We start from the raw sequence: 27998 nt of genomic DNA, 5'->3' as shown, positions 1-27998 counted from the left end.
TCATCTGATTGCAGGTTATTATATAACGGTGCCGACTGCCGATTCTTGGTAGTTGATACCTCATCCAGCCTAGGGCAGATGAACCAACTCTGAATACGTTATGCAGCATCACTGGCTGTCCTATGAGCAAGGATGACAACGCCAATCACATCGCAGCAGGGCAACGTCAAACATGAGTTGAGAAATTCAGGATGATTTGGCCATTATAGACTAACATTCTGTGGTATCCTATGCCTGGGACATTAGTTGTTTTTTCTCTCTTTTTGCTGTGCAATCCGATCGGGTATCATTCAGGGAAGAATATAATGTCTAGAATATTGCACAGTCATGGTGAAGCGCTAGAACCGGATAGCCATGCCGCGGGTAAAGAAGACTGGGAATTTTCACTCTGACCAAATTCATGCTGTTTTTTTGAAAAGGACTGAGTCGCTTCTTTAATGCTGCTTCCGATGTAACCTACTGTTGGCAGGAAGAACTGCGTGGCTGAAAAAAATACTGACACGTGGATTTATCGTCAAACTCAAGGCGATCCGTCTCTAATCACCCATGCACTTTTTATCACACGGCAGTAACATTATGGATTGGCCTACACGGTAATCGAAAGGAAATGATACATCGGTATCATCGCGAACATCGAACAAGCGTTTATTTTTGTCGACTTTCTTCACTCATTCCATAGCCTACTGCGCTGAATTGTAAAAGTGCAGGAGACATCAAATCGTATACCTCTTTCGTTGAATGGCAATTCTGCAAAAACATGGAAAGAACTCTAGTCCAGATTTGGTCTGCCTCAAAGAAAAAAACACAGACAAAACCGGGGTCGCTGGAGGTCATCAGAAGAAGTGGAGTGAACCGAATACGTATTGGCCAAGGTAAATTTACGACGATTTCCAGTAGCCAATCTCACGTTTTTCCCACAGTCTAGAAGTGTTCATCTCAACGTAAAAACTACCATAAGGAAATGACACACCCTTTCTTTGTATGTATTTAACCACACATAATATAATAACATATGAGAGATTGTTAGTTCCTTATTTAGCAAATGCCATACAAGTTTGCAATGATTCCGGCTCCTCTATAGTTTACTGTAATGTGTTGTTGGCATTGGCAAATTATATTTTCAGAAAATGTTTCTCCCTTGATTTCAGCAAACATTAAATCTACCACTCATACACATGTAGCTTTGTTTTTGATACGTTGTTGCTACTTTTGAGTCCAAATGTAACACTGCTAGGAGGGACATTCCCAAATAAATACTCGACTTTCTTATTAATCAGATGCCTGTCAACTGGTGGTCTCAAGATTATTTTAAAGCTAACTTTACTAAGCTGCACACACATAGCTTTGGGGAATTTAAAAGCTTTAATCTAGGTCTAGGAAGTCTGATAGTCAGGCATTCCTGGAATTTTATTAAAGGCATGATAGCCTAATCTTTGCTTTGACTTGCCAACTAAGAATTCAGCCAGATTCACTCAAATAATTATCATATAATGAGATTTAGGCCTAACCTATCTAGTTAACACAATTTAGCCCAGTCAAATTTAGACGTTTCAAGTTCTGTGAAAATGCGTAGTTGGTTTAGTTTAAGTTCCAATTTGCCATTTACAAGAAACAATCAGAATAAATGCACAGATGTTGGTTTTACTGAGAATATCACACCTACTCTTACTCACACCCACACATATTGTCACTTACACACACCGAACACATTAATGTACCTCTCACACACATCCCTGTTTTCTGCTAGTCACACTTATGTCCTCTGTCCCCGCTATGCAGACCCCTGGCGCGGGTATGGACGGTGGTGCTACTGCTGGGGACCTGTCTGCTGTACTGTGCCCGCGTGGCCATGCCCATCTGTGCCGTTAGCATGGCGGAGAAGTTCAACTGGACCAAGAGGGATCAGGGCATGGTGCTGGGTAGCTTCTTCTGGGGTTACTGCTTCACACAGGTCCTCGGAGGCTACGTCAGCGACAGGTGGGCAACAAGAGGAGATGATTATACTTTATTGCCTGTTTGCACAACCTGCAGCTGCTCTCATTCCATACAATATCTAGAATAAAAAGTGTCCATTGCATTACGTTTATTCACTTTTAAACACAGATGGACAATGGGGTCCTATGAACCCTGAAATCTGAGAATTAAATAGCCTAAAACTTTGTCTGTTTTACACGTCTGTTTGGGATTTTAGTGAACAAAAAGAAGAGCAGTTGTTGGTAATATCAATTAAAAATCGATCTGCTTTATTACAATAATTCAGGGATAATCCCTCCAGAGCAGAAGCAACAAAAAAATCATGGAGACAGGCCCTTTATCAAGCTGAGAGGCTGGTACGAAGTCAAAGCAATATACAGTGACTTTGCCAGCTGCTACAGAGTCACAGTGTTCATAATGTCATCAATACATTAATAATCAGTGTGTCCTAGCTCCTAGTAGTTTGAGGTACTGAGTGCTCTGGAGCAGGTTTTCATCAAGGATCTCTGTACTTTGCTCAGTTCATCTTTCCCTCGAACCTGACTAGTCTCCCAGTCCCTGCCGCTGAAAAACAACCCCACAGCATGATGCTGCCACCACCATGCTTCACCGTAAAGATGGTGCCAGATTTCATCCACACGTGATGCTTGGCATCAATCTTGGTTTCATCAGACCAGAGAACATCTTGTTTTTCATGGTTATGAGATTCTTTTTGTACCTTTTGGCAAACTTCAATTGGGCTGTCATGTGCCTTTTACTGAGGAATGGCTTCCGTCTGGCTATTAACCATAAAGGCCTGATTGGTGGAGTGCTGCAGAGATGGTTGTCCTTCTGGAATGTTCTCCCATCTCCACAGAGGAGCTCTGTCTGTGACCATCTGGTTCTTGGTCACATCCCTGACCTAGGCCGCTCTCCCCCGATTGCTCAGTTTGGCCGGGCGGCCAGTTCAAGAAAGAGTAGAAAGAGCATCATTCTTAAATGGAAGGAGGCCACTGTGTTCTTGTGGACCTTCAATGCTGTAAACATTTTTTGGTACACTTCCCCATATCTGTGCCTCAACACAATCCTGTCTCAGAGCTCTAAGGACAATTCCTTCGACCTCATGGCTTGGTGTTTTCTCTAACATGCATTTTCAGCTGTGGGACCTTTTATATTGACACCTTTCCAAATCATGTCCAATCAATTGAATTTACCGCAGGTGGACTCCATTCAAGTTGTAGAAACATCTCAAGGATGATCAATGCAAACAGGATGCACCTCATAGCACAGGGTCTGAATACTTATGTAAATAAGGTATTTTTGTTTATAAAAATACATTTGCAAAAATGTCAAAACCTTTTTTGATTTCATTATGTGGTATTGTGTGTAGATTGAGAATGTTTATTTAATTCATTTTGGAATAAGGCTGTAACGTAAAGTGGAAAAAGGGAAGGAGTCTGAATACTGTGTGTGTGTGTGTGTGTGTGTGTGTGTGTGTGTGTGTGTGTGTGTGTGTGTGTGTGTGTGTGTGTGTGTGTGTGTGTGTGTGTGTGATGTAGCTTCTTTAAATATTCCTATTACAATTTACATCTTACAGCTGCTCCATCAGGACAATACAGCCTATAAAACAAGGCATTTTATATGAATCATATTCACTTTAAAAACACCATATTACAATGCTATTACCCATTGGCCCTAAAAGCAAAAGAACTGAGGGATGGTGATAGAATGTCATGGTAGAGAGATTCTACTGCACAAGCTGTAAGGCCCTCAAACTCTTTATTTTCATTGTTCCTCTCCTATAATAAGGGACTGATTTAGACCTGAGACACCAGGTATGTGCAATTCATTATCAGGTAGAACAGAACCAGCAGGCTCCGGACCTCGTAGGGTAAGAGTTGAATATCCCTGCTGTAGAGTATGAATGGAGTGTCGTTTGGGGAGATTTGAGGTTGAGAGGCTAAGAGTCATGAGTGGAATTTGAAGGGAAGTATGTGACTGTTAGTATGATAATGTCTCTGTTGTTTGAGGAAGACCCAGCACTTGTGCCGGTGTCTAGGTGGTGAAAAGGGTGCGGTTCTCTTGGTTACAGGAATGACGTTACTGGTTAGTTGTGTTTTCTTTGTATGCTGCTCCCATTCAAAGTGGATCAAATCATCCAGTCAGTACTTTCTTAATTACCCTGCCTAACAGTTGTTTCCTGGTTAGAAATATTAGTACCAAGACATGTAAATGGCCTACAGACTGAAATATCAGTGTAAAACGTGTTCGTAAAATCATTCTCTCAATCTCTTCACATGGCAGGAGAAGCTCAGGGTCATGTCACATGTCAACAGAAATAAGTCATCAGAGAGTTCCAAGTTCAGAAGCCTCTGCTTTCAACTCCACCCCCCAAAATCAATGAAGTGAAATAGTATTTTGACTAAACTCTACTAGAGCAGTGCATATTTGGTCTAAACACATTTGGCAGAAACCTGAAGCTATTTTCATATCACTCCTGATATCTGTTCAGTCCTTTCAGATGTTAGAGGAAGGAACCAGGAAATATGGAGCTATTCATTGGAATTATGAACTGGGTGGTTTGAGGCCTGAATTCTGATTGGCTGAAAGCCATTGTATATCAGACCGGGTATGACAAAATGTTTATTTTTACTGCTCTAATTACGTTGGTAACCAGTTTGTAATAGCAGTAAGGCACCTCAGGGGTTTGTGGTATATTGCTTATATACCACACCCCTTTGCCCTGTTGCTTAAAAGTAGCCTCCCTTTTCTTGTTTTCTTTTCTTCAATTGCATTGTTCTGACAACACAGGAGAGGTGAAAGGCTCTTGTTGGAAACAACTGGATAACCTGGTTTCATCTACACTAAACCAAAATATAAATGCAACATGTAAAGTGTTGTTCCCATGTTTCATGAACTGAAATAAAAGATTCCAGAAATTTTCAATACGCATAAAAAGCTTATTTCTCTCAGATTTTGTGCAAAAATGTGTTTATATCCCTGTTAGTGAACATTTCTCCGTTGCCAAGATAATCCATCCATCTGACAGGTGTGGCATATCAAGAAGCTGATTTAAACAGCATGATCATTACACAGGTGCACCTTGTGCTGGTGACAATAAAAGGCTACTCTAAAACGTGCAGTTTTGACATACAGCACGATGCCACAGATGTCTCAAGTTTTGAGGGAGTGTGCAATTGGCATACTGACTGTAGGAAGGTTCACCAGAGCTGTTGCAAGGGAAGTACATTTCTCTACCATAAGCCACCTCCAACGTCGTTTTAGAGAATTTGGCAGTACGTCCAACTGGCCTCACAACCGCAGACCACGTGTATGGTGCCGTATGGGTGAGCGGTTCGTTGATGTCAACGTTTTGAAAAGAGGTGGCAGTGAGGTTATGTTATGGGCAGGCATAAGCTACGGACAAGGAACACAATTTAATTTTATCTATGGCAATTTGAATGCTCAAAAATACCGTAACGAGATCCTGAGGCCCATTTTCTTTCAGGTATCTGTGACCAACAGATGCATATCTGTATTCCCAGTCATGTGAAATCCGTGGATTAGGGCCTAATTAATTTATTTAAATTGACTGATTTCCTTTAATGAACTGTAACTCAATAAAATAAATGACATTTTTGCATGTTGTGTTTTATATGGTTGTTTAGTGTATGTCCATGTTTTTAAGAATAGTTCGAATGAAGAAAGGTAGATGAGGAAATGCATGTTGCACTGTTGAGATGCATAGGCCTATACATATCTTCCCTCAAGGTTGAATTGTTATCATGGGGTTATAGTACTGTGTCTGTCCCTTAGGTTGTATATCGAGCGTAACTGTCAACATTATCTTTGTTTCATCACTCTCTTCACCTCAGGGTTGAAGGAGGGGGTTAGTAGTGCAGTAGTAATGATAATGTTATATAACTCCATCTCTTCCCCTCAGGGTTGAAGGAGGGGGTTAGTAGTGTAGTAGTAATGATAATGTTATATAACTCCATCTCTTCCCCTCAGGGTTGAAGGAGGGGGTTAGTAGTGTAGTAGTAATGATAATGTTATATAACTCCATCTCTTCCCCTCAGGGTTGAAGGAGGGGGTTAGTAGTGTAGTAGTAATGATAATGTTATATAACTCCATCTCTTCCCCTCAGGGTTGAAGGAGGGGGTTAGTAGTGTAGTAGTAATGATAATGTTATATAACTCCACCACTTCCCCTCAGGGTTGAAGGAGGGGGTTAGTAGTGCAGTAGTAATGATAATGTTATATAACTCCACCACTTCCCCTCAGGGTTGAAGGAGGGGGTTAGTAGTGCAGTAGTAATGATAATATTATATAACTCCATCTCTTCCCCTCAGGGTTGAAGGAGGGGGTTAGTAGTGTAGTAGTAATGATAATGTTATATAACTCCATCTCTTCCCCTCAGGGTTGAAGGAGGGGGCAGTAGTTAGTAGTGTAGTAGTAATGATAATGTTATATAACTCAATCTCTTCCCCTCAGGGTTGAAGGAGGGGTTAGTAGTGTAGTAGTAATGATAATGTTACATAACTCCACCACTTCCCCTCAGGGTTGAAGGAGGGGTTAGTAGTGTAGTAGTAATGATAATGTTATATAACTCCACCACTTCCCCTCAGGGTTGAAGGAGGGGATAATGTTAGTAGTGTAGTAGTAATGATAATGTCATATAACTCCATCTCTTCCCCTCAGGGTTGAAGGAGGGGGTTAGTAGTGTAGTAGTAATGATAATGTTATATAACTCCACCACTTCCCCTCAGGGTTGAAGGAGGGGGTTAGTAGTGTAGTAGTAATGATAATGTTATATAACTCCACCACTTCCCCTCAGGGTTGAAGGAGGGGGTTAGTTGTGTAGTAGTAATGATAATATTATATAACTCCACCTCTTCCCCTCAGGGTTGAAGGAGGGGGTTAGTAGTGTAGTAGTAATGATAATGTTATATAACATCTCTTCCCCTCAAGGTTTGACCTGTATTGTAATACTGTAGTAATAACCATGTTATGACTTTCTTTCAGGGCTGGAGGTGAGACTGTACAATTGTAACAGTAACAATAGTGTTATATTACTGGAGAGTGTCTGTAGTTATATTAACAGTATTATTTCCATCTGTGTCCCTCAGGGTTGGAGGTGAGAAGGTGCTCCTCCTCTCTGCGGCGGCCTGGGGGGCGATGACAGCCTTCACGCCCGTCCTGGCCCACTTCTGCTCTCAGCCCATCTTCTCCATGACACTGGCCCGCTTCCTTATGGGGCTGCTGCAAGGTCAGGGGTCACTGGGCACTGGGGGCTAATGAAAAGCTTGGCTGCATCTCAAATCACTCCTTTATGTATTCCTAAATAGCGCACTAATTATGACTAGAGACACATAGGGAAACTGGGATTATGACTAGAGACACATAGGGAAACTGGGATTATGACTAGAGACACATAGGGAAACTGGGATTATGACTAGAGACACATAGGGAAACTGGGATTATGACTAGAGACACATAGGGAAACTGGGATTATGACTAGAGACACATAGGGAAAGCCTGACTAACCGGTGCCTATATGAAGCATCGCTACTTTTATAGCCTCGCTACTGTATATAGCCTGTATTTTTACTGTTTTATTTCTTTACTTACCTATTGTTCACATAACACCTTTTTGCACTATTGGTTAGAGCCTGTGAGTAAGCATTTCACTGTAATTAAGCATCTACACCTGTTGTATTCGGCGCACATGACAAATAAACTTTGATTTGATTTGAAACTGGCATTATGACTAGGGACACATAGGGAAACTGGGATTATGACTTGGGACACAGGGAAACTGGGATTATGACTAGGGACACATAGGGAAACTGGGATTGTAACTGGTGAACAGAGTCATTGAATGTGTGTATGTGTACCTCTAGGTGTCCACTACCCGTCTCTGGCCAGCCTGTGTTCTCAGAAGGTGGTGGAGAGTGAGAGAGGATTCCTCATGAGCACTGTGGGCAGTGGCTCCTACCTGGGGTGAGTCTAGCTCTGCAGCACTTCCTGTTTAGACGCCGATCTATGGTCTGTTTTGCATTTCCCCCACTAAGGGTTTAGGATAGATTTGGGTGAAGGTAAACTAGTCCTAGATCTGTGCCTTTGGGCAGATTCTACTGCTGTTGTTAAGGTCATGTGCTATGGAAGCCAGGGTCAGACATTTATCATTGGAGTTTGGGAGGGATGACAACATGTAATTTTGGGCTGGTCATAAACAGCTCATCAGGGGGCCACAGACGTCTCCAGTCAGGAGCTCTCCACAGATGTTCTTGTTTTGCCATTTTAGTAGTAAACCATAAATACACAATGAGGTGCACAGCTAAAGCTCTTTGAACTACCGTCTGTGTGTGTGTGACCATGCTGTTGTCTCCTGCAGAACACTGGTGATTGGGGGGGCTGGTTCCCTCATGCTGGACCTGTATGGTTGGGAGAGTGTGTTCTATGTGTCAGGCATGCTCTCTGTCCTCTGGGCGTACTGCATGTGGAAATACCTGCTCAAAGGGGAAGGTAAGGTTTGTGTGTTTGTTTGTTTGACCAGGTAGGCCAGTTGAGAACAAGTTCTCATTTACAACTGCGACCTGGCCAAGATAAAGCTAAGCAGTGCGACAAAAAACAACAACACAGAGTTACACATAAACAAACGTACAGTCAATAACACAATAGAAAAATCTATGTACAGTGTGTACAAATGGAGTAAGGAGGTAAAGCAATAAACAGGCCAATTGTAGTGAAGTAATTTCAATTTAGCAAATTAACACTGGAGTGATAGATTTGCAGATGATGATGTGCGGGTAGAAATACTGGTGTGCAAAAAAGTAAATAAAAACAATACGGGGATGAGGTAGGTAGTTGGATGGGCTGTCTACAGATGGACTGTGTATAGCTGCAGCGATCGTTAAGGTGCTCAGATAGCTGATAGTTAAAATTAGTGAGGGAGATATAAATCTCCAACTTCAGCGATTTTTGCAATTCGTTCCAGTCATTGGCAGCAGAGAACTGTAAGAAAAGGCAGCTGAAGAAGGTGTTGGCTTTGGGGATGACCATTGAGAAATACCTGCTCGAGCGCGTGCTACAGGTGGGTGTTGTTATGGTGACCAGTGAGCTGAGATAAGGCAGAGACTTATACAGTCGTGGCCAAAAGTTTTGAGAATGACACATTAATTTTCACAAAGTCTGCTGCCTCAGTTTGTATGATGGCAATTTGCATATAATCCAGAATATTATGAAGAGTGATCAGATGAATTGCAATTGCAAAGTCCCTCTTTGCATTCAAATGAACTTAATCCCCCAAAAACATTTCCATTGCATTTCAGCCCTGCGACAAAAGGACCAGCTGACATCATGTCAGTGATTCTCTCGTTAACACAGGTGTGAGTGTTGATGAGGACAAGGCTGGAGATCATTCTGTCATGCTGATTGTGTTTGAATAACTGGGGCGGCAGAAGGTAAAGACACTATATAAAGACACTAAGGCAGCAGACTGTGAAAATTCACATTTGTGTCATTCTCAAAACTTTTGGCCAAGGCTGTAGATGACCTGGAGCCAGTGGGCCTGGCGACTAACATGTAGCAAGGGCCAACCGACGAGAGCATACAGGTCGCAGTGATGGGTGGTATATGGGACTTTGGTGACAAAACGGATGGCACTGTGATAGACTGCATCCAGTTTGCTGAGTAGAGTGTTGGAGGCTATTTTGTAAATGACATCGCCGAAGTCGAGGATCGGTAGGATAGTCAGTTTTATGAGGGTATGTTTGGCAGAGTGAGTGAAGGAGGCTTTGTTGTGAAATAGGAAGCAGATTCTAGATGTAATTTTGGATTGGAGATGCTTAATATGAGTCTGGAAGGAAAGGTTACAGTCTAGCCACACATGTATTTGTAGTTTTCAACATATTCTAAGTCAGAACCGACAAGAGTAGCGATGCAGGTGTGGGCAGCAATCGGTTGAAGAGCATGCATTTAGTTTTGCTAGCGTTTTAAGAGCAGTTGGAGGCCACAGAAGGAGTGTTGTATGGGATTGAAGCTCGTTTGGAGGTTTGTAAACCCAGTGTCCAAAGAAGGGCCAGATGTATACAGAATGGTGTCGTCTGAGTAGAGGTGGATCAAGGAATCACCCGCAGCAAGAGCGACATCATTGATATATACAGAGAAAAGAGTCGGCCCGAGAATTGAACCCTGTGGTATCCCCATAGAGACTGCAAGAGGTCCGGACAACAGGCCCTCCGATTTGACATATTGAACTCTCTCTGAGAAGTAGTTGCTGAACCAGGCGAGGCAGTCATTTGAGGCTGTTGAGTCTGCTGATAAGAATGTGGTGATTGACGGAGTCGAAAGCCTTGGCCAGGTTGATGAAGACAGCTGCACAGTACTGTCTTTTATCGATCGCGGTTATGATATTGTTTAGTACCTTGAGCGTGGCTGAGGTGCACCCGTGACCAGCTCAGAAACCGGATTGCACAGCGGAGAAGGTACGGTGGGATTCGAAATGGTCAGTGATCTGTTTGTTAACTTGGCCTTTGAAGACTTTAGAAAGGCAGGGCAGGATGGATATAGGTATGTAATAGTTTGGGTCTAGAGTGTCACTCCCTTTGAAGAGGGGGATGACCGCTGCAGCTTTCCAATATTTAGGAATCTCGGACAATACGAAGGAGAGGTTGAACAGACTAGTATTAGGGGTTGCAACACTTTCAGAGGATAATTTTAGAAAGAGAGGGTCCAGATTGTCTAGCCCAGCTGGTTTGTACGGGTCCAGGTTTTGCAGCTCTTTCTGAATATCTGCTATCTGGATTTGGGTGAAGGAGAAGCTGGGGAGTCTTGGGCAAGTCGCTGCGGGGGGTGCAGAGCTGTTTGCTGGGGTTGGGGTAGCCAGGAGGAAAGCATGGCCAGCCGTAGAGACATGCTTATTGAAATTATCGTGGATTTATCGGTGGTGACCGTGTTTCCCAGCCTCAGTGCAGTAGGCAGCTGGGAGGAGGTGCTCTTATTCCCCATGGACTTTAGTGTCCCAGAACTTTTTGGAATAAGAGCTACAGGATGCACATTTCTGTTTGATAAAGCTAGCCTTTGCTTTCCTAACTGACTGTATGTATTGGTTCCTGACTTCCCTGAAAAGTTGCATATCGCGGGGACAATTCGATGCTAGTGCAGTACGCCACAGGATGTTTTTTGTGCATGTCGAGGGCAGTCAGGTCTGGAGTGAACCAAGGGCTATATCTTTTCTTAGTTCTGCATTTTCTGAAAGGGGCATGCCTATTTCAGATGGTGAAGAAATTACTTTTAAAGGCATCCTCTACTGACGGGATGAGGTCAATATCCTTCCAGAATACCCGGGCCAGGTCGATTAGAAAGGCCTGCTCGCATAAGTGTTTTAGGGAGCATTTGACAGTGATGAGGGGTGGTCGTTTGATAGATAGATGGGGGGCAATCAATTCACATATGCTGTCCAGGGCACAGCTGGGAGCTAAGGGGGGTCTATAACAGGCGGCGATAGTGAGAGATTTATTTCTGGAGAGATTCATTTTTTAAATTAGAAGCTCGAACTGTTTGGGCATAGACCTGGAAAGTATGACAGAACTTTGCAGGCTATCTCTGCAGTAGATTGCAACTCCTCCCCCTCTGGCAGTTCTATCTTGATGGAAAATGTTGTAGTTAGGGATGGGAGCCAGGATTCAGACACAGGAAGGACATCAGGGTTGGCCTGGTGTGCTGAAGCAGTGAGTATAATAAACTTCGGGAGGAGGCTTCTGATGTTAACATTAATGAAACCAAGGCTTTTACGGTTACAGAAGTCAACAAATGAGAGCACCTGGGAACACACAGGGCCTGGCTTAACCTCTACATCACCCGAGGAGCAGAGGAGGAGTAGGATGAGGGTACGGCTAAAGGCTATCAAAACTGGTCGTCTAGTGCGTTGGGGGCAGAGAATAAAAGGAGCAGATTTCTGGGTGTGGTAGAATAGATTCAGGGCATAATGTACCGATAGGTATGGTAGGGTGCGGGTACAGTGGAGGTAAATCTAGGCATTGGGTGACGATTAGAGAGGTTGCATCTCTGGAGGCACTAGTTATGCTGGGTGAGGTCACTGCATGTGTGGGAGGTGGGACAAAAGAGGGATCTGAGGCATGTTCAGTGGGGCTATGGGCTCTGCAGTAAAATAAAACAATGATAACTACCCTAAGCAACAGTATACAAGGCATTTTAACATTAGAGAGACATAAAGCGAGGCATAAAGCAATCACCGGTGTTGTTTGGGAGAGCTAGCTAAGACAACAACGGGTACGACAAGAACAGCTAAGACAAAAACAACAACAGGTAAAATGGCAATGAATGGGCAGAGAGGGTAAATTAACTACATACGGGGCCTGAGTTTGAGGCTGGGGCCGACAGATAAACAAAATAAACAAAAATGGAGTACCGTGATTAATTAATGAATGAACAGTCCAGCAGGCATCAGCTATGTAGCCAGGTGATCACAGGGTCCAGTGAACAGCAATAGATGAAACAGGGAAGCTGTTAGGTAGTTGTTACTAGGCTAGCAAGCGGGGGACATGGCGTTCCTAAAGTTAGCAGGCCGGTGCGCAGAAGCGTCTTCACCAACAAAGGTCGGTTGAGGGCACATCGGACAGGATAACATTGTCAGACCAATTGTGATGGATCGGCGGGGCTCTGTGTCGACAAATGGTCCAGGCCAAATGGCAAAAGATGTATTGTAGCTGGAGTAGGAAGGAATCCGGTGATGTCGTGGCTTCTAGTCGTGTTAGTGAAGAGTCTGGGAGGTATCAGCTGTGTAGACGAGTGATCATAGGGTCCACTGAGCAGGAAGGGAGATGGGCCTGGCTCAAGGCTAGCTTCGGAGCTGGGCCACTCTGGAGTAATGGTCCAAAGCTTACGGCAGGAATCTGGTGAAGTAGTGGAGAAAAGCAATCCGATAAGCTCAGGGTTGATATCGCGCTGTGCAGACTGGTGGGTATTATCCAGGCTATCCAGGAGGTTCTAGCTATGAGGTCTAAAAATAGCAGATCCGTATCACAATTGGGTGAGGTGGGTTGCCGGAAGGTATGTTATATTTTAAAATGGAAAAAGAGAGAGGAAAAATATTGAAATATATACAAAAAAGACAGAAAAAAAGTAATTTACACGGGACAATGGCAAAACACTTCTGCTTTGCTACGCCATCTTGGATTAACCAAGATGGCGTGTGTGTGTTCTGGGTGTGTTATGAATCTGTGTGGTAATGAGAATATGCATATCTAACTGAAAGTTAACAAATGTTCAATTTCACAGCTCAACTTTTTTCTGCAAGTGGTGTTATTTGATGTCACTCAAATCTAATTGTATTTGTCACATGCTTTGTAAACAACATATGTAGAACAACACTGAAATGCATACGGGCCCTTCCCAACAATGCCTGAGAAAAATATAGAAAAAAATCATAACACATGGAATAAATACACAATGAATAAAGATGCTATGTACAGGGTTAGCCATCTGACCTTATCGCTGTTATGAACTACCTCTAAGCACCACATTGAGCTCAGAATTGCCTCTTTCTTGCTCTCTCTTTGCGTCTCTTTCTCTCGCTCTCTCTTTCTTTCTCTCTTGCTCTCTCTGTCTGCCTGTCTGTTTGTTCCAGGTCCTATCATCACATTGGAGTCACTGGGTAGTGGAGGGCCCCAGTCCAAACTGTCCAGGAGACACTGGCTGCGCCTCTTCAAACAACCTGCTGTCTGGTGAGATAAGGCCCACACTCAATGATGTGTGTGTGTGTGAGAGAGTGAATGGACAGTCTAAACAGCTGACTGCCTGCAGTCTTGAATGAGGTGGAGATATAATAACAGCCTGTACCTAACTGACTGAAATAGAGGTCTAGTACATTGATTCAGTTCTGTAGTCTCTCTCCTTTCTGATCAGCTCAGTTCCCTGCAGATGTTCCCGTCTCAAAGGCTTCATTCATATCCTCTGTGCCTCTCTATTGGCTGTTATTTATAGAACCATATAGCAGACCATGCAACTGATCCGCCCTGTGTACAATGACAGGACTTGTCAGGCTCATTGGTTTCATTTCCTGTAATGGCTCATAGTTAAACTAACAACTAAACAGAAGAGCAAATGTTGCCGATTATGTGGGTGAGGGTTGGTGTGAGCGTGGATTAATATCACGGACCGACACTGTTAAGTTCATGAATGAGTAAAGGTCAGTGGAGAGAGCCATTTAATTTATTTTTGTATTTTATTTAACCTTTATTTAGCTAGGCAAGTCAGTTAAGAACAAATTCTTATTTACAATGACTGCCTACCCCGGCCAAACCCTCCTTTAACCCAGACGACGCTCTGCCAATTGTGCGCCGCCCTATGGGACTTCCGATCACGGCCGGTTGTGATACAGCCTGGGATCGAACCCGGGTCTGTAGTGATGCCTCTAGCACTACGATGCAGTGCCTTATACCGCTGCGCCACTCAGGATCCTATTGAAACAGTCTGATAAAATATATAATATCAAATCAACAGTCTGATATTGCTTGATATTATGTTGAATAGGCACATTAAGTAAACTGTGGTGGGGGCCTATACATGAGTCATTATAGCCAGTAATGACTCGTGTATACACTGAGTTTACAAAACATTAGGAACACCTTCCTAATGAGTTACAGCCCCTTTTGCCCTCAGAACAGCCTCAATTCGTCGGGGTATGGACTCTACAAGGTGTCAAGCGTTCCACAGGGATGCTGGCCCATGTTGACTCCAATGCTTCCTGCAGTTGTATAAAGTTGGCTGGATGTCCTTTGGGTGGTGGACCATTCTTGATACACACAGGAAACTTCAGTGTGAAAAATCCAGCAGCATTGCAGTTCTTGACACAAACCGGAGGCACCTGGTACCTACTACCATACCCCATTCAAAGGCACTTACATTTTTTGTCTTGCCCATTCACCCTCTGAATGGCACACATACACAATCCATGTCTCAATTGTCTCAAGGCTTAAAAATCATTATTTAACCTGTCTCCTCCCCTTCATCTACACTGATTGAAGTGTATTTAACAAGATACATCAATAAGGGATCATATCTTTCACCTGGATTCACCTGGTCAGTCTATATCATGGAAAGTTTGTACACTCAATGTAGCACCTTGTATTTTGGGGCTTTAAAATGGTGTCGCCTATGAGTCATAGAAGTGGTACACTAACTTATTTATATATTTTTGTTCTCTCTCTTTTGTGATTATCTGCCCTTCAGTGCTGTGATTATTACGCACCTTTGCACGGCAAGCACCTTCTTCACATTGTTATCATGGCTACCAACGTACTTCAAGGACACCTTCCCTGATGCCAAGGTAACTTAACAACCCCCCCACTATCCTACCCCTCTCACTCCTCTCCCAATCCAACCCCTCAGAAGACAAAACAAAACTCGAAATTCCATATTTCAGTTCAAGGCTGGAATGACAAAGAGAACAAACATTCTTAAGTGTTCATAGAAATGGACTCAAAGCTAGTCAGACCCTGCATCTGACAGACCTGTGTAACACCAATAGAGGGTGCTGTAGACATGGTGCAGATGTGGAACCCTGCTAGCTAAGGAACTGAGATATTCCCTCATGTAATCAACGACATAAAGTAATTACAAGAACCATTTCAAAAGAAGTTGTAGGAAAAAAATATGTAAATCAAGTTGGGCATTTTGTCGCTACATATTAATGATATTCCTATAATCACTTAAACCAATTGTCTTAATGTCCTTCTCTAAGCTGTTATCAATGTTCTTGGTGTTAAATGTGATGGTGTTCTCCCCTCAGGGTTGGGTGTTTAACGTTATCCCGTGGTTTGTGTCCATCCCCTCTTCACTCTTCAGTGGCTGTCTCTCTGACCACCTCATCAGCAAAGGTACAGATCGGAATGCTGGTCTGACATCAGGAAACTAAATAAAAGCTTCATTGTTTTGGTACCCTTATGTGATGGTCAAGGGTTTTATCTAGATCTTTGTCCCATTGATTCTGTCTCTCTCTAGGTTATGACACAGCTGCTGTGAGGAAGCTTATGCAGGTACTGTAGTAGTTTGTTCCAGATTCAGTCCACAAATTACCATTGCAAGTTAACTTCGGATTTGCCTGAAGGACCCATTTAATGAAATTGGTGTGTGTGTCTGTTCCTCTGTTTGTCCTCTTCAGTTCTTCTCCATGGGTGTGTCCAGTGTGTTTACCCTCCTACTGTGTGGCACCACCACCTTCCCCTTGGCTGTGGCCTTTGTCTCTGCCACAATGGGTCTCACCACCTTCAGCCACAGGTACTAATGCACGTCCCCAATCACACCCCTAGCCTCTAGACCACTATCCCCTAGGCCTAGGTTCTGACTACAGTGAATTTGAAAAGTGTTAAGACCCCTTGACTTTTTCCACAGCCTTATTCTAAAAAATATATTCATCAATCTACATAATGATAAAGCAAAAACAGATTTAGAGACATTTTAAGTTACAAATAAAAAATGGAAATATACATATGTATTCAGACCCTTTAATCGCTGCACCTTTGGCAGCGATTACAGCCTCGAGTTTTCTTGGGTATGATGCTACAAGCTTGGCACAGCTGTATTTGGGGAGTTTCTCCCATTCTTCTCTGCAGATCCTCTTAAGCTCTGGCAGGTTGGAGCTGCACAGCTATTTTCAGGTCTCTCCAGAGATGCTGATCGGTTTCAAGTCTGGGCTCTGGCTTGTCCACTCAAGGACTTTCAAAGACTTGCCCCGAAGCCACTGCTGTGTTGTCTTCGCTGTGTGCTTAGGGTCGTTGTCTGTTGGAAGGTGAACCTTCGCCCCAGTCTGAGGTCCTGAGCGTTCTGGAGCAGGTTTTCATCAAGGATCTTTCTGTACTTTGCTCTGTTCATCTTTCCCTCGAACCTGACTAGTCTCCCGGGCCTTGCCGCTGAAAAACAGGGATGGTGCCAGGTTTCCTCCAGACGTGACGCTTGGCATTCAGGCCAAAGAGTTCAATCTTGTTTCTTATGGTCTGAGAGTCTTTAGGTGCCTTTTTTGCTAACTTCAAGTGGGCTGTCATGTGCCTTTTACTAAGGAGTGGCTTCCGTCTGGCCACTCTACCATAAAGCCCTGATTGGTGGAGTGCTGCAGAGATGGTTGTCCTTCTGGAAGGTTCTCCCATCAGCAACTCTGGAGGTCTGTCAGAGTGACCATCAGGTTCTTGGTCACCTTCCTGACAAAGACCTTTCTCCCCTGATTGCTCAGTTTGGCAGGACCCCAGCTCTACGAAGAGTCTTGATGGTTCCGAATATCTTCCATTTAAGAATGACTGTATTTTTGGTGATCTTCAATGTTGCAGAAATGTGTTGCTACACTTTCCTAGATCTGTGCCTCGACACAATCCTATCTCAGAGCTCTATGGACAATTCATTTGACCTCATGGCTTGGTTTTTGCTCTGACATGCACTGTCAACTGTCAAACCTTATATAGACAGGTGTGTGTCTTTCCAAATCATGTCCATTCAATTGAATTTACCACAGGTGGACTCCATTCAAGTTGTAGTAATATCTCAAGGATAATGAATGGAAACAGAATGCACCTGAGCTCATTTTCGAGTCTCACAGCAAAGGGTCTGAATACTAAAGTAAAATATGGTATTTTCAGCTGTTTGAAGCTGGTGTACAAAACCAAATGTAAAAGACACAAAAATGTTACTTCAGAAAGGGCAGCATAGAACATATCTACTGCTTCTTATACTTGCATTCAATGTGAATGACAGATCTATAACTCACATTTCTATGTGAATTTGGTAAGTTTATGTATGTGACTGATAAATGTAGGATGTAGACATGGAATAGATCACGTGAACATAAACAGCCACTATGTAGGTCCACTTATCTTTGTATGACTCTGGTCTGTCACATTTATAAGTTATGACTCAATATGAAGCAATACCTGAAGCAATTCATGTAACATTCAGATTGGGAGTCTGTATAGCACCTTATATAGCCCCTTATATACTGTTGTGTCTGGATTCCAGTGGTGTGTCTGTGAACGTTCAGGACCTGGCTCCGTCCTGTGCTGGGGCTCTGTTTGGTATGATACACCAATAACCACTTCATCAACCTCTCAACACTTTTCACATTTCTGTATTCCTTCTAATGAATATTATAGTCCTGTCAGATATTACAAATGTGTCTATTTTTCATTGCAGGTGTTATGAATACCTGTGGATCTTTTTCAGGTAAGCATCTGTACCGAGGGACTATAAACTAAAGCTGAAGCCTCTGTGATGAATCTTTCACCAGCAGTTACAGAACTAGTTGGTTTACCCTTTCATTAACTTCTGATACAAATAATTCATCTGGTTGTTCTGAAGGCAAAACTTTGGGTTGTGTCTCTAACCAGTCGCATTGCCTCTATGCATATTTCATACTGGAATGAAAAGAGTTTGTCAGAACTCATTGAGGGAATAGAGCATGACAGTTATGGCTTCAGTTAGGTTTTTGACATTTCAATCGATTTACTTATACCTCACACAGCTGGGAATGGGAGGCTGAACTCTTTGTGCCTGTCTGCGTTTGTTTCATGTGCTAAATTGGTATGCCTTTGTCAGAAATTGTTCAGTGTGTCTGAGTGTATTGTGTTTGTTGTATTTTCCCTGCGTATCTGATCGTGTGTGGGGGTTTCTCCAGGTGTGCTGATGGTTTATTTCTCGGGGTATCTGATCGAGGCTACAGGGTCGTGGGCATCTGTCTTTGCCCTCATCACTGTGGTGAACCTGGTGGGCCTGGTCACCTTCCTGGCCTTCGCTGAGGCTCGCCGGGTCGACATCGACTCCTCCAAGGGCCGCTACCACAACATCCACATCTAAATTCATATGTTGGGATATGGGAACCACAGCTTGCTACCAGAACATCCACCTATGAAACTGAGGGGCCAAAACGGGACCAGGTTCAGCACTATCCACATCTGAGTCCCTAAAATAGGACCAGAAACCACATCTGTCTAACACAGAATGCACACCGGAGTCTTAACTATGGGATGAGAAGAGAGAGAACCCTGGCTTGTTAAACGTATCAAGACGAAGCGATAACAGAAGTGAATGAGTCCGCCTCAGAGCTGTTTGAAAAGCAGCATGTCAGGTCATCGTGCTACAACATATTATCTATATTGTTTAAATCATCTTTCTAGTCAAGTGTTTGAATGTTTGATCGTCAGCCGTCGTTGGGCTGGGATTGTGGAGTAGTAGTCATAGAAACTGGTTTCACACCCAGGTCTGTGTCTATGTTGGAGGAACACAAGGAGAATGACAGATGTTTGAGTTGGTTTAGTCAGTTTGACAGTTGTAGACGGAGCAGGATGTGTGTTTGTGGTTGTGGAGAGAGGCGTTGCTCTGGTGAGAGTATGGGGAATGTAGACTGAACAAGAAAGGTTTTTTTGGGGAGGGGGGCACTAGTAGGTGAGACTCAGTCCCTCTCCCAGCCTCAGACATGACAGTGAGTGACATCTAATTAGAAGGGGACTAATCACCCATAAACCCACTCTGATGTTCTATACAATTGATCTGCCATCGTCTTCATATCCATGGTTACATGCTCATCATCTTGTCAGTGTGCCTCACTGCATTATGTTTCATCTCAAGCTCTTACAGAGAGACTGTAGCCTCAACATACACTTAGCTAGAAGGATTTGTTTTGTATTAAATTAAGAAGACCTAAGGTTATTATTCTTATTTTTATGAACATAATTGCATGACATGTTCAAATACGGATACCTCAATCATATAGATTTTTAAAAAATGATATTATGACTTACAGTATATGTCAATTATGTTGTCAATCCAGAATGTATGTAGAAAGAGACTGTTGAGATTTTGTCATATTTGCTGTGAGTTTGGGCACTTAAAGGAGACTTGGTTGTTGCAGTTCCCCACAGCTGATGAGGCAACCAACTGTCATGTAGTAGATGGTTCCCTGTTTGTTATGGTTACTTCATAGTCTGGGCAGGATGTGATGTCATTGGTGAGGAAATCCAACTGTGACAAGAAGTGAATGTATTACGGTGTATAGCTTTATCAGCCACAGTGGGATACTGACACAGTAGGCTTCTAGTAGCTACTCTGTCTGAGTCAAAATACATGTGCAGTTGAAGTAGGAAGTCTACATACACCTTAGCCAAATACATTTAAACTCAGTTTTTCACAATTTCTGACATTTAATCCGAGTAAAAATGTCCCTTCTTAGGTCAGTTAGGATCACCACTTTATTTTAAGAATGTGAAATGTCAGAATAATCGTAGAGAGTGATTTATTTCAGCTATTATTTATTTCAGCACATTCCCAGTGGGTCAGAAGTTTACATACACTCAATTAGTATTTGGTAGCATTGCCTTTAAATTGTTTAATTTGGGTCAAATGTTTCGGGTAGCCTTCCCCAAGCTTCCCACAATAAGTTGGGTGAATTTTGGCCCATTCCTCCTGACAGAGCTGGTGTACCTGAGTCAGGTTTGTAGGCCTCCTTGCTAGCACATGCTTTTTCAGTTCTGCCCACAAATGTTCTATATGATTGAGGTCAGGGCTTTGTATGGCCAGTCCAAAACTTTGACTTCTTTGTCCTTAAGCCATTTTGCCACAACTTTGGATGTATGCTTAGGGTCTTGTCCATTTGGAAGACCTATTTGTGACCCAGCTTTAACTTGGCTTTAACTGACGTCTTGATGTTGCTTCAATATATCCACATAATTTTCCATTCCTCATGATGCCATCTATTTTGTGAAGTGCACCAGTCCCTCCTGCAGCAAAGCACCCCCACAACATGATGCTGCCACCCCCGTGCTTCCCGGGTGGGATGGTGTTCCTCGGCTTGCAAGCCTCCCCCTTTTCCTCCAAACATAATGATGGTCATTATGGCCAAACGGTTCTATTTTTGTTTCATCAGACCAGAGGACATTTCTCCAAAAAGTACGATCTTTGCCCCCAAGTGCAGTTGCAAACCGTAGTCTGGCTTTTTTATGGTGGTTTTGGAGCAGTTGCTTCTTCCTGTCGATATACGACTTGTTTTACTGTGGATATATATACTTTTGTAACTGTTTCCAACCAGCATCTCCACAAGGTCCTTTGCTGTTGTTCTGGGATTGATTTGCACTTTTCACTCCAAAGTACGTTCATCTGTAGGAGACAGAACGCGTCTACTTCCTGAGCGGTATGATGGCTGCGTGGTCCCATAGTGTTTATACTTGTGTACTATTGTTTGTACAGATGAATGTGGTACCTTCAGGCGTTTGGAAATTTCTTGAACCAGACTTGTGGAGGTCTACAATTTATATTCTGAGGTCTTGGCTTATTTCTTTTGATTTTCCGATGATGTCAAGCAAAGAGGCACTGAGTTTGAATGTAGGTCTTGAAATACACCCACAGGTACACCTCCAATTGACTCAGAATCAGAAGCTTCTAAAGCCATGACATTTTCTGGAATTTTCCAAGCTGTTTAAAGGCACAGTCAACTTAGCGTATGTAAACTTTTGACCCACTGGAATTGTGATATAGTGAATTATAAGTGAAATAATCTGTCTGTAAACAATTGTTGGAAAAATGACTTGTGTCATTCACAAAGTAGATGTCCTAACCGACTTGCCAAAACTATAGTTTGTTAACAAGACATTTGTGGAGTGGTTGAAAAACTAGTTTTAATGACTCCAACCTAAGTGTATGTAAACTTCTGACTTCAACTGTATTTATGATTCAAGATGGTGGAATTTGTGGTTAGTACATGGGGACCATCTTTATTCACCTTCACATTTGTTTCAAAATCACTATTTATCAGTTGTTGTGATATAAGTGAAGGCAATTATTTCAGTCTTGTTTCATGTCACCAAATGCTTTACCAATTGCTGATCGTTCGCTGAATAAGAAAGAGTCTGAAGTTCATCTACTCTTTTCTTACCCTATCCAGTATAATCATTTGAATCATCTGTCTTCTTATTATTCTAGTTGATTATGAGTGGCCACATAGGCTCTTAAGCTAAACCCATAGAAAGTTGTCTGAAGGCAGAATGTCTTCAAAAAGTCATGTGTACAACGCCTGGATGATGTTGGCATTGACCTCAGTGGTATTGTGGGATTTGTAGTTTGGGGTATACTTGGAGAACCGATCAGTAAAGTCCACTGATGCTGGAATAAAGGCTCCTGGGCAGCTGAATTCTGGGAAACTACGGCCTTGATTACGGTCCGGTCACGATAAGGTCAAACAGGATGGCGTCGAATCAGAGTTCTGTTTTTGAACTTTTGATAGAAATGTTCTTGTTACTGAAAGCATAATCAGTGTTTACCTGTAGATGCATAGATGAAGTAAACTCACATATATAACTGCTTTATACATTAGGGCCTAGCATACAAGAGGTAACGCACATATTAGTGACAGGTTACTGTACAAAAGCGCTGCCATTCTTTCTCTGACCAATTTGTGGTCTGTTTGTTTACTTTTTTGTAAACTAAATATCCAACATTTTAGAGTACATAAACTGGCTGAGAACTTTATTCTAAAGCTCTTTTCATTTAACTTGCCTTAGCTGATGATTGTTTTGAAATGCCTTCATTGCTTGTCTGATTTTTGTAAAAATCAGCGTTGATGTCCATCCAGTAGGAATTCAGTAAAATCAGCGTTGATGTCCATCCAGTAGGAATTCAGTCAAATCAGCGTTGATGTCCATCCAGTAGGAATTCAGTAAAATCAGCGTTGATGTCCATCCAGTAGGAATTCAGTCAATTCAGCGTTGATGTCCATCCAGTAGGAATTCAGTAAAATCAGCGTTGATGTCCATCCAGTAGGAATTCAGTCAAATCAGCGTTGATGTCCATCCAGTAGGAATTCAGTCAATTCAGCGTTGATGTCCATCCAGTAGGAATTCAGTAAAATCAGTGAGTGAATTGAAATTCTAATAGAAAAATGGCATCTCAATCAGGATTTTTAAATTTTCTTTAAATGGATTTTAGATTGAATTGATCCCAACCCACTCTCATATGCCGTCCTTTGTTTTGCTTCTGTGTCATTTTGTAAAACACAGTAACACAACGCAGCTTTGTAGTTCTGCCCAGAGACTTAGAACCATAGATTTCTGACTTTATGCTTCCGCCCACCATGTCACCAAGCTGTATGGCTTCCTGCTAAAGCGTACTAACGATTATTTTTGATAAGATAATGTGAGATATGTATTTTAATTATATATAAAATAAAAGATTGCAACATGTTTATGCAAAATAAATGCAGTATTCTATTGCTTCAAAAATCTGTTGTATTTGTAAGCTTATTTTATTGAACTTGAAATAAATAACTATTTTGTCATCTGTAGTGAGTTGTTTGACCATTCTTTAAGTTGAGTGATGTGGTTTGTTTGACATGTACTTTCACCTCCTACCACACAGGGGCAGCACTGTGCTTTTAATCAGACACAAAGTAGCTCATTGGAAAAAGGCAGCACAGTTATTGTTTTGCTTCACTTTAGAAAGAAGAAATACCAGTGTGTGTTTATGTATTTCTTTAAGATTGCAAAGACTTGTTCCTCCCCAATCAGATTTCTTTCCTTTTTGTTGTATCATGGCCACTCAGAAGGATTCTACTTTCTTTTCTGTTTTTTGTACTTTACCATACTTGTTGTAGAAACTGTACATACACACAACGTTGTGATAACTGATGAGCAATAGTAAAACAACAGAAAAGCAACATGCACCTTATAGTGGGCACCATGTGCTCTCAAACAACCATCCCCAGATCTCTCCGTGTCTCAGCTGTGGAGTGGCAACTGGTGCAGGCAGGTCTCTCCCATTCACACTCCCCTTCCCTCTCTTCAGGCCCAGCCTCAGCCAGGCTGGCGGTATGTATGGGATGGCACCATATGGCAGGACGCTGTGTGCCATGTTGGTTAGCTGGCACAGCCCCACGTGTGAACGGCCAGACGCCAGTCAACCCAACCCAACAACACCACTCTCAAGGGACCAAAGGCTCAGGTTACTATGGAGACCGGTGGCTTGTGGCCGTCACAGGGGCAATGGATGGGGGGGGAGGAGTCGGAGACCAAGGATTGGATGGTTGTGGTTGAAGCCATTGAGTTCTGTAGTTAGTTGATAGGCAACATAGAATTCAAAATATTATGATGGCTGGAGCAGGGAGTTGTGGGTTTTTAGGCAATGTAGTTATTGTAAATGTATAAAAGTCTGACACTGTTGATGATTTTATTTTATTTTACACCTGCAACACAATCTGAAGACTGCAGACGACAGGTCCCATACGGAAGGCAAGCAGGAAATGCACTTTACACCATGCCTCAAATAGTCTGAACACAGATACCTTTTCTTGTCTCCTTTCCTCTGAGACCTCTGATCTAACTGGACTTGACAGTTTGTAGTTATGAAGGGTGGGGACAGGGAAGGGTGGAACAAAGTCGTCATTTTAAGATGGGTAGACTCAAATTGTCTCGAAATGGCAGAGGTCATGCAGCTTACTCATAATCATGATGAGTGGTCCACAAGAGGAACCTACCCCACATCTTCTGGCCTTCAGTGGGCCCTGTTAGAGTACTTACTAGCCTATAGGAAGGCCACGCTACAGTAACCTACCATAGGAGGGCCTCGCTAGTGTAACCTATTATAGGAGGGTCCCGCTAGAGGTACCTATTATAGGAGGGCCTCGCTAGAGTAACCTATTATAGGAGGTCTCGCTAGAGTAACCTATTATAGGAGGTCTCGCTAGAGTAACCTATTATAGGAGGTCTCGCTAGAGTAACCTATTATAGGAGGGTCTCGCTAGAGTAACCTATTATAGGAGGTCTCGCTAGAGTAACCTATTATAGGAGGTCTCGCTAGAGTAACCTATTATAGGAGGGTCTCGCTAGAGTAACCTATTATAGGAGGGCCTCGCTAGAGTAAACTATTATAGGAGGTCTCGCTAGAGTAACCTATTATAGGAGGTCTCGCTAGAGTAACCTATTATAGGAGGGTCTCGCTAGAGTAAACTATTATAGGAGGTCTCGCTAGAGTAACCTATTATAGGAGGTCTCGCTAGAGTAACCTATTATAGGAGGTCTCGCTAGAGTAACCTATTATAGGAGGTCTCGCTAGAGGTACCTATTATAGGTCTCGCTAGAGTAACCTATTATAGGAGGTCTCGCTAGAGGTACCTATTATAGGAGGTCTCGCTAGAGTAACCTATTATAGGAGGTCTCGCTAGAGGTACCTATTATAGGAGGTCTCGCTAGAGTAACCTATTATAGGAGGGTCTCGCTAGAGGTACCTATTATAGGAGGGTCTCGCTAGAGTAACCTATTATAGGAGGTCTCGCTAGAGTAACCTATTATAGGAGGGTCTCGCTAGAGTAACCTATTATAGGAGGTCTCGCTAGAGGTACCTATTATAGGAGGGCCTCGCTAGAGTAACCTATTATAGGAGGGTCTCGCTAGAGGTACCTATTATAGGAGGTCTCGCTAGAGTAACCTATTATAGGAGGTCTCGCTAGAGGTACCTATTATAGGAGGGTCTCGCTAGAGGTACCTATTATAGGAGGGCCTCGCTAGAGTAACCTATTGTAGGAGGGTCTCGCTAGAGTAACCTATTATAGGAGGGCCTCGCTAGAGTAGCCTATTATAGGAGGGCCTCGCTAGAGTAACCTATTATAGGAGGGTCTCGCTAGAGGTACCTATTATAGGAGGGTCTCGCTAGAGTAACCTATTACAGGAGGGTCTCGCTAGAGGTACCTATTATAGGAGGGTCTCGCTAGAGGTACCTATTATAGGAGGGTCTCGCTAGAGGTACCTATTATAGGAGGGTCTCGCTACTGTAACCTACTATAGGAGGGTCTCGCTAGATTAACCTATTATAGGAGGGTCTTGCAGGAGGTACCTATTAAAGGAGGGTCTCGCTAGAGTAACCTATTATAGGAGGGTCTCGCTAGAGTAACCTATTATAGGAGGGTCTCGCTAGAGGTACCTATTATAGGAGGGTCTCGCTAGAGTAACCTATTATAGGAGGGTCTCGCTAGAGTAACCTATTATAGGAGGGTCTCACTAGAGTAACCTATTATAGGAGGGTCTCGCTAGAGTAACCTATTATAGGAGGGTCTCGCTAGAGTAAACTATTATAGGAGGGTCTCGCTAGAGTAACCTATTATAGGAGGGTCTCGCTAGAGGTACCTATTATAGGAGGGTCTCGCTAGAGTAAACTATTATAGGAGGGTCTCGCTAGAGGTAACTATTATAGGAGGGCCTCGCTAGAGTAAACTATTATAGGAGGGTCTCGCTAGAGTAACCTATTATAGGAGGGCCTCGCTAGAGTTAACTATTATAGGAGGGTCTCGCTAGAGGAAACTATTATAGGAGGGCCTCGCTAGAGTAAACTATTATAGGAGGTTCTCGCTAGAGTAACCTATTATAGGAGGGTCTCGCTAGAGTAACCTATTATAGGAGGGTCTCGCTAGAGTAAACTATTATAGGAGGGTCTCGCTAGAGTAACCTATTATAGGAGGGTCTATTATAGGAGGGCCTCGCTAGAGTAAACTATTATAGGAGGGTCTCGCTAGAGTAACCTATTATAGGAGGGCCTCGCTAGAGTTAACTATTATAGGAGGGTCTCGCTAGAGGTAACTATTATAGGAGGGCCTCGCTAGAGTAAACTATTATAGGAGGTTCTCGCTAGAGTAACCTATTATAGGAGGGTCTCGCTAGAGGAACCTATTATAGGAGGGTCTCGCTAGAGTAACCTATTATAGGAGGGCCTCGTTAGAGTAACCTATTATAGGAGGGTCTCGCTAGAGGTACCTATTATAGGAGGGTCTCGCTAGAGTAACCTATTATAGGAGGGCCTCGTTAGAGTAACCTATTATAGGAGGGTCTCGCTAGAGGTACCTATTACAGGAGGGTCTCGCTAGAGGAACCTATTATAGGAGGGTCTCGCTAGAGGAACCTATTATAGGAGGGCCTCGTTAGAGTAACCTATTATAGGAGGGTCTCGCTAGAGGTACCTATTACAGGAGGGTCTCGCTAGAGGAACCTATTATAGGAGGGTCTCGCTAGAGGTACCTATTATAGGAGGGTCTCGCTAGAGGTACCTATTATAGGAGGGTCTCGCTAGAGGTACCTATTATAGGAGGGTCTCGCTAGAGGTACCTATTATAGGAGGGTCTCGCTACTGTAACCTACTATAGGAGGGTCTCGCTACTGTAACCTATTATAGGAGGGTCTCGCCAGAGGTACCTATTATAGGAGGGTCTCGCTAGAGGAACCTATTATAGGAGGGTCTCGCTAGAGGTACCTATTATAGGAGGGTCTCGCTAGAGTAACCTATTATAGGAGGGTCTCGCTACTGTAACCTATTATAGGAGGGTCTCGCTACTGTAACCTATTATAGGAGGGTCTCGCCAGAGGTACCTATTATAGGAGGGTCTCGCTAGAGGAACCTATTATAGGAGGGTCTCGCTAGAGGTACCTATTATAGGAGGGTCTCGCTAGAGGAACCTATTATAGGAGGGTCTCGCTAGAGGTACCTATTATAGGAGGGTCTCGCTAGAGGTACCTATTATAGGAGGGTCTCGCTAGAGTAACCTATTATAGGAGGGTCTCGCTAGAGGAACCTATTATAGGAGGGTCTCGCTAGAGTAACCTATTGTAGGAGGGTCTCGCTAGAGTAACCTATTATAGGAGGGTCTCGCTAGAGTAACCTATTATAGGAGGGTCTCGCTAGAGTAACCTATTATAGGAGGGTCTCGCCAGAGGTACCTATTATAGGAGGGTCTCGCTAGAGGTACCTACAATAAGAAGGCCTCATCACAGAGCCAGAGATACTTGTAAATGAAATAGCCCCATTAATTCGTAAGTAACATCAAATTAATCACAATGTCACATCAGATGTCCTGCCTTCGTGTGGAGAGCCTATTCTACTGTATCCCCCTCTCTCTCTACCAATCTCTCTCAGTCTCTCACTCCCTCTCTTGATCCCCTGTTTGGAATGCTAATTAGCAGAACGCCAGTTAGCATCTTTGAAAGGAATAGGGAGTATATTAACACTAACTAA

At 43.1% G+C, this 27998-nt stretch overlaps 1 protein-coding gene across 1 annotated transcript; it reads left to right on the top strand.

Annotated features, from left to right (window-relative positions):
- Positions 1 to 121: 121 nt before the first annotated feature.
- LOC118359595 (solute carrier family 17 member 9-like) lies at positions 122 to 23289 on the top strand. The gene is made up of 13 exons (XM_035738112.2): positions 122 to 872; positions 1780 to 1977; positions 7082 to 7221; positions 7856 to 7955; positions 8350 to 8480; positions 13606 to 13702; positions 15210 to 15306; positions 15769 to 15856; positions 15981 to 16015; positions 16141 to 16256; positions 17982 to 18037; positions 18156 to 18185; positions 18637 to 23289. Exons 1-13 carry the CDS (start codon positions 739 to 741, stop codon positions 18813 to 18815), a joined length of 1401 nt encoding a protein of 466 aa, XP_035594005.2. The 5' UTR covers positions 122 to 738; the 3' UTR covers positions 18816 to 23289.
- The last annotated feature ends 4709 nt before the right edge of the window (positions 23290 to 27998 follow it).

This window comes from Oncorhynchus keta, chromosome 27 (genome assembly GCF_023373465.1).
Source record: "Oncorhynchus keta strain PuntledgeMale-10-30-2019 chromosome 27, Oket_V2, whole genome shotgun sequence".
Lineage (NCBI taxonomy): Eukaryota > Metazoa > Chordata > Actinopteri > Salmoniformes > Salmonidae > Oncorhynchus > Oncorhynchus keta.
This window is presented reverse-complemented; position numbering and strand designations above follow the sequence as displayed.

Bases quoted from the DNA above. Each gene is read 5' to 3' on its own strand.
- LOC118359595 (XM_035738112.2), top strand. From the start codon at position 739: ATGGCAATTCTGCAAAAACATGGAAAGAACTCTAGTCCAGATTTGGTC. The intron at 1,978-7,081 runs GTGGGCAACAAG...TGTGTCCCTCAG, and splicing joins GGAGGCTACGTCAGCGACAG to GGTTGGAGGTGAGAAGGTGC. The intron at 16,257-17,981 runs GTACTAATGCAC...TCTGGATTCCAG, and splicing joins CTCACCACCTTCAGCCACAG to TGGTGTGTCTGTGAACGTTC.